At 49.8% G+C, this 12,019-nt stretch overlaps 1 protein-coding gene across 1 annotated transcript in view; it reads right to left on the reverse strand.

Annotated features, from left to right (window-relative positions):
- The window catches only part of AATF (apoptosis antagonizing transcription factor), a 60,751-nt gene that overhangs the window by 22,707 nt on the left and 26,025 nt on the right, over positions 1-12,019 (reverse strand). Inside the window, exon 8 of the mRNA XM_089484081.1 lies at positions 7,909-7,992. Within this exon, the coding sequence (XP_089340207.1) occupies positions 7,909-7,992 (84 nt within the window). The remainder of the gene's footprint in view (positions 1-7,908; positions 7,993-12,019) is intronic.

Raw genomic sequence — 12,019 nt, forward strand, 5'->3', positions numbered from 1 at the left:
AAATCCAGCGCTTTAAAAAGCAAAGAGAAGGCACTTAATCCCCTCCCCTGGTGTTCTCCCCCTTCCCTTGTTTGCTTATCCCCACCATCCCTTGAAGTAAGTTATTATTACTACGGCAATTACATTCAGATGCGTTCAGGGGCCAGAAAGACCGCTGCTTTGTTCTCGCAGGGGAGTAAAGCAAGGGAGAGCAAGGAGGAGACGAAACCCCAGCAAGCCTTTTCTCTCCTCTCCCTCTGCCCTGTTTTATCTGATTGATTCCCCAACATCTCCCTGGCACACAATCTATCAGTTTATCTCTCCCACTTCATCACAGTCACTCCTGGCAGCTAAATACAAGATCCAAAGCTGGCCCGACGCAGACGGGAGACATTAAACCTGTGTAACGGCGGCGACGTCGCTCTGTAAACAATTTGCCCTCCAAGGACTGGACTGAAAACGGGGATGCTCAGTTCCCAGCCAATATTATCACCTGCATTGAGAGAAGCATTGCAAAGAGGCGGCTGCCTTCTGGACACTTCTTCCTGCTCTCTACAGCATCTTTTGGCATCAACGGTTTCTTCTTCTCCTTCGCCTTCTGTTTCTTCAACTGAAATTTTAGAGCAAGCTAAGCTGCAGCCATAGCAAATTATTACTTCTGGGGAAGTAAGCTTGTTGTAGCTGCCTTTCCGACAGAGCTATGGACACAGCGTCCTGCAAGGGGTGCAAATTCTAAACAGTCCTGAATATAGGTGCAGTAAGGCGGACCCTACAAGGGGTTGGAAGAACATACTCACATCCCTGCAGGACCTTGGGGAGGCTGTCCTATGGCTCCCATTCTCAGAAATTGTCATTCACTTCCTTGGTAGAATTCGAAGATATAGCCATGTTAGTTTGTAGAGAGATCTTGTAGCACCTTTGAGACTGACTAAAGAAAGAAGTTGGCAGCGTGAGCTTTCCTAGACTTCAGTCTACTCCCTCAGATGCAATAAATAATAATAATAATAATAATAATAATAATAATAAGTAGAGATCTTGTAGCACCTTTGAGACTAGCTAAAAGAAACAGGTTGGCGGCATGAGCTTTCCTAGACGTCAGTCTACTCCCGCAGATGCATTTGGAGGAAGCAGAGTTAAGTCTGTAAACGTTCATGCTGCCAACTTCTCTCTTTCAGTTTAGGCGCTACAAGATCTCTCTACAGATTGAATATGTGATTGTGTATTTTTACCTGTCTGTTTTTTCAGCCTCAGTGGCTAAAATAGCCCCGATGGATATAAAGCACCTTGATGCGCTTAGTAGGGTACTGCATGCTGCCCTCCATCAGGTAACAAAAGGGCTGCAATTCCGGGTCTCTCCTCCTCCCCAGAATAAAGACATGCTAGAAATCCCACGACTGGCACTGCCCCCAAAAAAGAAACTACCAGTAAAGACACCGAAACTGAAAAAGCCATCGCTAACTCTGGATAGTTTCTTGGCCCTTTTGCATGTGTGTGTGTGTTCGTTTTTAAAACCCCGAACCTAGGAAAGTTGTGCCGAAAAGTGGCAGAAGTCACACTTGGCCACCGAAGATAAGTCTGGGCGCCTCTGGTCTTTTAAAGATTTGATTAGTTTTTCTGCTTTCTGGTTCACGGCCTCGCGGCCGCCCCTCCAACTCCACTTTCCAGAGCCAAGCGAAGGCTTCCAATACAGGATGAATGATAAACTAATTTACTCAAGGTAGCAGCAGTCTCTTTTTTTAATTCCGGCGCAGGGGCTTTAAAAAGAGAAGGGAGGAGGAGAAGAAGGGGAGGGAATCCAACGTCCCTGTCCATTCCCGGAGTTGTAATATTTCATTACGCTCCGCTATCCCAACTAGAATTTATTAGCCCAAACAGAGAAAATCTAGTCAGACCCCCACGTATTCCATTAAGAATGACAGATGGCGTCTCCCAGTGTCTAATTATTAAGTAGGAAGCGCAAGTAAATCACACTATCAGCACGAAAGCCCCTGATGTGCGAAGACCGAGACAAGAGTAAAGGGATCGCAGTGAACGGCGGTAATGGAAGAAACCGGAATAGAAAAAACGGTAGCGAGAGACTTCCATCCACTCCACGCCCGGATCGAAACGGCACCGCGTTAACTTTCCCCGAGACAAGTTCCTGATATGGTTTCGTCGGCCCCTGTCTGAAGTGCCCAGCTTGGATCAATTGCACGAGCCGTTTATTCCAGGAGCAGATCTAGTGCCTATGCAGAAGGCCTGCCAGGAATGGAGTGATCTGGGAAGGAGGGATGCTCCTGAAAGCACAAAATGAGCTATTGCTGAATTGCCTGGAACAAGGAACTCCGTATTTGGTTTTTACTCCTTCATCCCAACCTGGGTTTATTCCAAAGGATTCCTTGCATACGGAAAGCTAGCTTGGTTAAGGAAGACGAAAACCTATTCTAGCCTCTGGTTGCTAGAGTCACTGAGAGCAGGGCTTCGCAAACTATCTGAAATTAGGTTTTTTCGGGCTATGTCCTAGAAGAGTTTATTCCCGACGTTTCGCCAGCATCTGTGGCTGGCATCTTCGGAGAACTTCTCCGAAGATGCCAGCCGCAAATGCTGGCAAAACATCAGGAATAAACTCTTCTAGGACACGGCCACATAACCCAAAAAACCCACAAAAACTATGGATGCCAGCCATGAAAGCCTTCGACTTCACATACCTGGAATTAATCGGAAAATAATGTTCTTGAATATGGCACCAAATGTATGCCCAATGGCTAAATAGGTTTGTTTCTTCCCTGTAAACTTGCCAAGGAATGGTACCCAATGGCATTGATCCAGGGAGTCACATTTTTAGTAGCACTTACCTAGGGTTAATCTCTGCCTATAAATCCTGAAATGCCCTGGGAGACCACACGGCAGCGGCTGCTCATGCTGGCAGTTTGTTCTTGGTTGCCCTCTTTTCTATGCCCATTATCCTGAAGGTTGGGGAGGACCATTAGGGCAGAACCAAAGCCATTGGGAAAAACTAATGACTGCTAGAGAGGATGGTTATGGAAAGAGATGGATCTGTTTTATACTGAGACAGTCCATCTAACCTAAGGCTGAGCAAAGTGCAGCCCTGCAGACATCGGTGGACTGCAGCTCCCAGCATGCCTCACCAATGGTTATGCTGGGCTGGGCCGATGGGAGTTGCGGTCTAACATCACCTACAGAGCCACATTTTGCCCATCCCTACCTATCAACGTTGAGGGATTTCAGGCAGGGTTCTTTTGCCATCCAAACTTGCTAAGTTTCCAAAACCAGAGCGGAGACTGAGCGTTCAGTTCAAAGACAGTATGAATTTGAAATACCAGTTCCTGGGCTGTAATGGTGTATAGGGACTTCTGCCTTTAGGCCCAATTAAATTTATATCAACCCTTTCCACCAATTCCTCTCCTTCTCTTCACATTATCCTCACAACGGCCCTGCGAGGCAGGTCATAGCTATGAGAGACTGACTAGCCCAATGGCTCTTAATGAGTTTTTATACAGTGAAGATGGCAATACTGACCGCCAACTGCTCTGAAGAGTAGCTATGGGTTGCCCATGCTTCTAGCCCAGGAAGCACACACACTTAGCTGCTCCCACAGATCAGCCTTGAACCCTCTCATTAAAGGCGGACAATCAAACGGCACAAAAGGTGCCATTTTCCTCGTAACCCATTAAGGAAAAGCCCCACCAAGCCGAGAGCTTTACAATGTGCTATTAACCATCTACTCAGCCGTCCCAAAGACACATGCCTACGATAAGATTATTGTATTGCCATTAACCTATAGGATGGCTGGAGGCATCTCCTGAGTTGCGCCAAAAAAATATATTCCTCAACGCATCTAATGAGAGTCACAAGATCAACTGTCCATAGTAATCGCTCACCGGTTTAATTAAGGTAAGCCCAGCTTGTCAGAAAGAAAGAGCAGTGTGGGATGGGAGAAAAGGAGGGGCGGGAGAGCAAGAGAGCGGCCATTATTGACTTGTAATACTTTGCCGGACTTTGTAATTACTCCTCTGCAAAGCATTATCAAGAAATCTCACACATGCGCACACACGCGCGCGCATGGATGCTCGCACACGTACGCACATTCTGCCTGCTATACTGAAAAATATGCCCTCCACATGGGAAGATAAGGATGCAAAAACTGCCTTGGTATGTCAGACGCAGGCGCATGGTCTCCAGCACCCTGTTTGCACATGGATACCGTTAAGACAAGGCTGGACAGAAAGATCTCCAGTAGATGATGCAGCAGGGCTGCGACGGTTTAACTCCCATCTTCAGATTTTAAACCTCAGAATCAGAGAAGGAGATTTTTGAGTCCCCATATATACAGGCATAAGTAAGGTGCTTCACTTTACGGCGCTTTGCTAACGCGGTGCTTTTCATTTATAGCCGTGTTTATTACTTTCTGTACTTGCCTCGCTCTTAAGGGGGAACCTGAGCTGAATCCAGCAAGTCAACCGGTGCCATTTTGTTGCCTGTGCTCAGCCTGTAATGTTCGTTTTACAGCAGTGGTTTGGAACCGAACCCGCCGTAGTAGCAAGGCATATCTGTATAGGCCAGTGATGGTGAACCTTTTCGAGGCTGAGTGCCCAAACTGCAACCCAAAACCCACTTATTTATTGCAAAGTGCCATGTCCCTCTGGCTTTCTAGTAACAAACTCTGGCACACTCTGTGCTGGGATGATGGCACATGTGCCCACAGAGAGGGCTCTGAGTGCCACCTCTGGCACACGTGCCATAGGTTCGCCATCACTGGTATAGGCTACCCCTGAGCAATGGGGTAGCAGAATGAAGAACAAGCTGGGATTCTGTCTGACCAAATGAAACCTATGGGCCTGGGGTTCTTCTGCGCTGGTGTAACATTACGTATCAACTCTCCCAGTCTCTTTCCTGCTATTCCCATTTGCATCTTTGCTTTCATTCAGTGACATTTCTCCCTTCTGATCCTGACATATTATAGTTCTATGGCTCAGTCTTCTGAAAATTGTGCCAAGGTGCTTTCGCTGGGCAGCAAATTACAGCTGGGAGTTTACTTGTTCTGTCTGAAAGCATGCCCAGCTAGACTCTGAAGGTGCTTCCACATACCCTTTGGCTGCTGACACACTGCAGTTGGACACTGCTTTAACTGTCATGGCTCCCTCCTATGGGTTCCTGGGATTTGTAGAGCTCTCTGAAAGAGGCGGCTGAACATCTCACAAAACGACAAACCCCAGAATTCCACAGCATTGAGCCATGGCACTTTATGAAGTGCCAAATTGCATCAATTCTGCAGTTTAGACGCAGCCTATGTTGGCGCAACACAAAGGCGTAAGTCTTGCTCCGGCGCAAGACAGCCAAAAGAGAGAAGGGAGCAAAAGCAACCTAGTCAGAGTATGCGCCGGGGTCAAATCCAGCCTACTTATATTTTTATTCCTGTTGTAATCCCATCTCGATCCGCAGGGAGAGGCAGGAAATATAAATAATTCATATTATCATTATTATTATCATCATCATCATCATTATTATTATTACTGAGTCCTCCCTATGCTCTTGGGAAGCAGCTTCTCTGATCCAGCTTACCACTCTGACAAAGGAAAGGAAAGGAAAGAGAAAAGAGAAGGGTGCCCTTTATGAAGCCAATTTAATTGGGAGGTGACAGAAAACATACAGCGGCATTTCCCTCCTCCAAGCCTTATCACTGAGTAAGACTTCAGTTCCAATCTCTCTGCCAAATCCTGCTCAACGGAAGAAAATTAACCAGGTCAGCGGAACAGGTACTCCGCCGCGTCTGTCAAGAGGGCTCGGCATCTTCTCAATTACTTGGACACAATGAAGTGGTAATCTTTACAGATCATCTCTCCCAAGAAGCATATTGTGGAAGGGGTTTGTGGAAGGGGGAAGAGGAGGAGAAGGCCAGGAGGAGGGCAGGGAAGGTGGCAGAGGAGAAGAAGAGGAGGAGGGAGAAACCCAGGACTGAACAGCCCCAGTACATCTGAGCAGATGTCACGGACATGATGTATGAGACGGGCATGCAGACTGTCACAGCCCTGTTGCCAAATCTGGGTAAGTGACTGAAGCCGCCACACTCCCGAAGGACCAGGTTTAGAGAGAGGACGCTACCTAGGTGCCAAGCCTCACACCTTGTGAAGCTGCCAGATGTTGGCATCTGGAACCATCTCCCTTTTTACTCCGATTAGCAGGTGCAGGCAAACGTCAACTAAGTGAGTAAGACGGAGGTGGTGCCGACGGCTGCGGTTGGTTTTAAAAAGAGATGTCACCGTTTGCATGTTCGCTGGTTGTTGCAGCAAGCGCACACCGCACACAGATGAAATAACAAAGCATGTAACGACCATGGCAGCTCCATTTGTTTAAACTCAGGTGGTTCCTCTTCCTTCCAAGACCTCTATTAGTTTAAGTTTTAATTTAGATTCACCCTGGTGCCCCAATAAACTGTGGAAGGGATGACTGGGATGAGGCATCTCGACCCTAAAGCCAAGAAGCACCAAACTGAAAGAGGTTCGGACGTGGAAACAAACTCACTACTGATTTCTGGAATAGCAAATCTCACCCTTTGTAGCTCCATCTGGCCACCTCCATTTCCCAGGTGCTTCCCTCTTTGTTCCAGACTTTTATTAACACATGTTCCTATGCAAGGTGTCAAAAGTACATTTCTATCCAACTCTACTCTGAGCTCAGATAGACCCTATGATGGCTGTACATCTGTACTTCTGACAAAGACCAGGCCTTAGTTCATACTTGGATATGGGACTACCAAGAAATGCCAGGCTTATAGGCTATATTTAAGAGGAAAGCAATGGCAAACCACCTCTGAATATACCTTGGAAATTCCTGGTTGTCATAAGAGACTTGAAGGCACATGCATGTTGTGATGTTCAAACCAACTGTGGCGGCTTGTGCCTCAGCTTTCCCACAAAAAGAGCTGAGAAAAGGAGTGGAGAGAAAAACAAATGGGAAACGGATGAGGACAAACCACAGGTTGTTCACTCGCGAGGCAATTCTTGACTTGAGCAGCAAATCATGGCTATGACAAACCACGGCTTATTGAGATGAACAGATGTGCCGCCAGACTTGGAAATAAGCACAGCCGTGGGATTTCCATTACACTTATGTCAAATCATATTTCTCCTGCTTGTGCGTCGACAAAGGGAAAGCAAGGAGGACTTCCTGCAGGGCTGCCGATCGGGGAATTCAGAACCAGGGACTGAAAGCGAGGGGTGAGGAGGAGGAGGAGGAAAACAGGCATGATCAAGCACATAGCTGAGAAGCGTCAGGGCCCAAATTAAATCAATATGGCTTAAGCACACTGAGTTACGTGCCGCACTGTGTCTGGTACTTTGCACACTAAAGAGGTGGCAGTAATGAGGAATAATGCTGTCGCCCCAATCCATCCAGAGACAATACGTGAGAGCAAGCAGGCTGCTGTGTTTATATCCCAAATAAGATGAGGATCCACATGCAAAAACGAGACCCGCGCCTGCGCTTCCTCACCGTGAGATGTACGCAACCAGCCTTTTAAAGCTGAAACATCATCCAGCAGAGGTGTGAAAAGAGAAGTGGCTATGGAACTGTTTTCTTTAAAGAGCAAATGTTTCTGTAGGATTGCTTCAAGATTTAACCGGGATGCAAAGGCCCGTTCAATCTGAGTCAGCCAATGGTGAAAGATAATGGACGCTGCAGTTCAAAAACATTGGGAAGGCTCCAATGTTTTTTAATTTAATTTAAATTATGGGCCTCTTGAGTTGCTACAGCTGCACAGGTGACATATAAAAGGCGTCCCACAAAATATTAGTGTTCTCTGAGACAGAAAAATCTGAGAATCTGTCTGGCGCATAATGCCCAGCTGACTGGGTAAAGCAGCACAGGCATGTTCTTACCATGTTCAAGTGTCTTAAAAATCAGCACATTAGACATGTAACATAGCCTTACCTGGTGGTAAAAGTCATCGTCGTCAAAGATCTCCTCATCCTGGTCCTTGAGGTGCGCGTTTGAGATAGTTGGTGGAAGGGCCTCCTGGATGTCAAGAAGGAGAGAAAGAAAGCATATTTCAGGGGGATGGACAGGTTGCTTACCTGTAACAGTATTTCTTCGAGTGGTCATCTGCGAATACATACAAATGGGTTTCACTGCGCCTGCGCAGTGCTGTTCGGAACCTTCTGGAATCACTGGGCAAAGTTTACTTTGCAACATATAGAAACTTTTTGGCGGTAACTCCGCCCACCCGTTATAAGGCCCCTGCCTTCCCGCTCTTTTCCCCAGTTCCGCAATTTTTTCCGCCAAGCAGGCGATGGAAGAGCCAATCAGAGCAGGACACTGAGGGGATGGACGGGTGGGATTTGTATGTATTCGCAGATGACCACTCGAAGAAATACTGTTACAGGTAAGCAATCTGTCCTTCTTCTTCGTGGTCTCTGCAAATCATACAAATGGGTTTAGACTGACAAGCTTAGGTAAGCGGCGGAGGGAGTGTCCTGAAACCAAAGCTATGGTAAACCAAGGGTATATTTATTGTAACAATAAAAACCTTGAACCATAAAAAGAGTCAGTCTTTTTGTTCATGCACAAACTCAACATAGCAATAACATTGCAAAACCTGAGAAGGGAATAAAAGGTCATGCAAGACCAGTCCCATTGAAATTGTGCAAATCAACATTCAACAGAATGTAAAACAGTGGCATTATGTACATAAATGCTGAAAACACAAACCATCAGTAGTGCAATCAATGCAACAAGTCTCAAGTTCGCTGTGGCCATCGGTTCAAAAGGCTTGGATTGGAGTGCAGACAACACTGCCTCCAAGCTCCAAGCCGGTGCCGGTACCGACACCGGAGGGTATAGGTTGGCACATCACTTAAGGAACCCCTTCACCAAAGGATCCCTGAAAAAGGAAGCCCTCCCCCCGAACTGGTACTTAGCACAAATGGCAGACAAATAGCACTTAATGGATGCGAGGCACAGCCCCTCATCCAAAAGCGCCATCAAAAACTCCAGCACCACTGGAGTAGAAACCTGAGCTGGAGACAAGCCCTTTCGATCAAGGAAGAGGCAAAATTTCTTCCATTTCAGGGCGTAGGACCACTGGGTGGAAGGTTTCCTTGCAGCCAGGATCACTGTCCTCACCGCCTCCGGCAAGACAGTTAGGGCCGTATCCTCCAGGCCACTAGCGGTAGGCTCTCGATGTCCGGGTGGAGAATCCGTCCGTCCTGGATCGACAGCAGGTCCGGGCGAGGATCGAGACGGAAGAAGCAACTCTTGGAGAGGTGGAGAAGGGATGCGAACCACGGTTGTCTCGGCCACCACGGCGTGATCAGGATCGCATGCGACCGGTCCATTGTCATCTTGGACACCACCCTGATGATGAGAGGGAATGGAGGGAAGGCGTAGAGGAGCTCCCCCGTCCAAAGGAAAGCGAACGCGTCTCCGAGGGATCCGTCCATTCGCTTCCTGGAGCAGAACTGGGGACAGTGGCTGTTCCACCTGGTTGCGAAGAGATCGATCCGGGGATTACCCCACCGGTCGAAGAGGTCATTGACCGTCTCGGGATGGAGCCTCCACTCGTGACACACTGAAGGGGATCTGCTTAGGCGATCCGCCAGCTCGTTGTCCTCTCCGGGAAGATGAATCGCCTGGAGGAGGACGCGCCTCTGGATGCACCAGTCCCAGATGCGAAGAGTGAGGTCGAGCAGGGTCTTCGACTTGGTGCCTCCTTGTTTGTTGATGTAATACATCACGGTGGTGTTGTCCGTTCTCAGGAGGACCACCTTGTCTGTGACCGCAGATTCGAATGCCCTCAGTGCCTTCTCTACTGCCAACATTTCCAGAGCGTTGATGTGGAGGAGCTTGTCCTGGACAGACCACCTGTCTTTGACGACCAGGTCGAGCAGGTGAGCGCCCCATCCTTCCAGGGATGCATCTGTTGTCAGAGTCAGTTGGGGCTGAGGCTGATGAAAGGGCATTCCGATGCACACGTTGCGGCAGTCCAACCACCATCTGAGGGAGGCGGCTACAGGTCTCGGTACCGTGAGCCATTTGGACGGAGGGTCTGTCATCGGGGAGAAGGCCGAGAGGAACCAGGACTGAAGAGGTCGAAGGCGGAGTCTTGACCATGGTGTGACGAACGTCGTCGATGCCATGTGGCCCAGGGCGACCTGGACGTCCCTGGCCCTCACCGTTCTGTGAGAGATGCAAGGCCTGATAGAAGTCATCAGCGCCTGGAAACGGTCTGGAGGGAGAAAGGCGGAGCATGTTTTGGAGTCGAGGATGGCCCCGATGAACTTGACCTGTCTGGAAGGTGTGAAATGGGACTTTTCTCGGTCGATCACCAGACCGAGGGAGTCCAAAAGGCGTAAGGCGAATGAGAGAGCCTCCTGCAGTTCTCTCTGGGATTCGGCAGCGAACAGCCAGTCGTCCAGGTACGGAAAGACCATGAACCCCTTCTGATGCAGGTAGGCCACCACCGGTGCCATGCACTTCGTGAAGACTCTCGGTGCCGTGGCAAGGCCGAAGGGGAGGACGTTGTAGTGGTACGCGGTGGAGCCCACAGCGAAGGCGAGGAATCGACGGTGGGACTCCCGGATCCCGATGTGGAAGTAGGCATCCTTCAGGTCGACGGTCGCGAACCACAGACCCTGATGGAGTAAAGGCAGAATGGAGGCCAAGGTTACCATTCGAAAGCGACGGTATTCAAGGAACAGATTCAATTGTCTTAAGTCCAGGATGGGCCTGATTCCCCCATCCGCCTTCGGTACCGTGAAGTACCTGGAGAAAAAAGCCCTAGAGCATTGTTCGGGCGGTAAAGGGGAGATTGCCCCTTTTTCCAGCAAAGTGCGCACTTCGTCGAGAAGGGTGTCTGAGGGGAGAGTGGACAAAAAGGCCCCGGTTGGAGGCAGCTCTTGGAACTCGAGGGCATATCCCCTGCGGACGATGTTAAGAACCCACGAGTCCGATGTAATCGAGGCCCAGATGTTAGTAAAAGGCCTCAGGATGTCCAGAAAGAACAAGGGCGAAGGGGAAACGAAGTGCGCTGCGTCCCTTCAGGCTCTCTTCTTCCCCTGGTCGGTGTCCTGCCGGCGGGACTTGCGGTACCGAGGCGGGAAATTACGACGGCCAGAGGAGGAGGAAGACTGCGAGGGGTAACGGCGCCTCTGTGAGCCCTGCTGCTGAGGTTGACGGTCTTGAGGGAAGGAGCCCTGGGACTGACCTTGTGGTGGCCAAGGACGGTGCCCTCTTCTGAAGGGAGAGACGGGGGTGGACGACATCCCGTGCTTCTTAGCCGCTGCCTTCATTCTGAACTTGCGGTTCAGACGCTCATCCGTGTCGGCGTGGAAAAGGCCGGTACCGTCCAGGGGCATGTCCTCAATGGCCGATTTAACGTTGGCGTTGAGGTCTGACCCCCTGAGCCAGGCATGTCGGCGCAAAGCCAGCGATGCTGCCATGCCTCGTCCCGCGCAGTCGGCGACGTTCCTGGAGGCGGTGATGATCCAACTCCCTATGGAGTGGGCCTCATCCCGGATCTCCACCAAGCGACGCTGGACCTCATCAGGGACGTCAGGGATGATGGGCGAAATCCCCTCCATCAAGGCCTGGATGTATGCCCCCATACAGGCGTTGTAGTTTATAGCCTTTACGGTGAGGGCGGCCGAAGAGTAGGCCTTTTTGGCTAGGCCGTCGATCTTCTTGGCCTCTCGGTCTGCCGGGGACGTCGCCTGCTTTGGCACGAAGGTCTGCTGTGCCCCCTCCACGATGGCCGAATTAGGTTTGGGATGGTCGGTCAACCACGGACAGCCCGGCGGGGAGATCTGGTACAGCGTCTCGACCTTCCTGGAGGACGCGGCTAGTGAAGTCGGGGCATCCCATGACCTCTGCACAAAGGACTGCAACGAGGGCAACATCGGGATGCAGGGTGGAGTGGGAACACAACCGAGGACCCGGCGTTCTACCGGATCGCGAGCCTCCTCCTCAGGCGGGGAAAGCTCGATATCAAGAGTCCGGCACATCTTAATGATGTGTTCGCTGAAGGAGCGAACATCGTCAGTGGGAG

This window comes from Sceloporus occidentalis, unplaced genomic scaffold, assembly GCF_023333645.1.
Source record: "Sceloporus occidentalis isolate IW3139 unplaced genomic scaffold, rSceOcc1.0.p SCAF_21, whole genome shotgun sequence".
Classification (NCBI taxonomy): domain Eukaryota; kingdom Metazoa; phylum Chordata; class Lepidosauria; order Squamata; family Phrynosomatidae; genus Sceloporus; species Sceloporus occidentalis.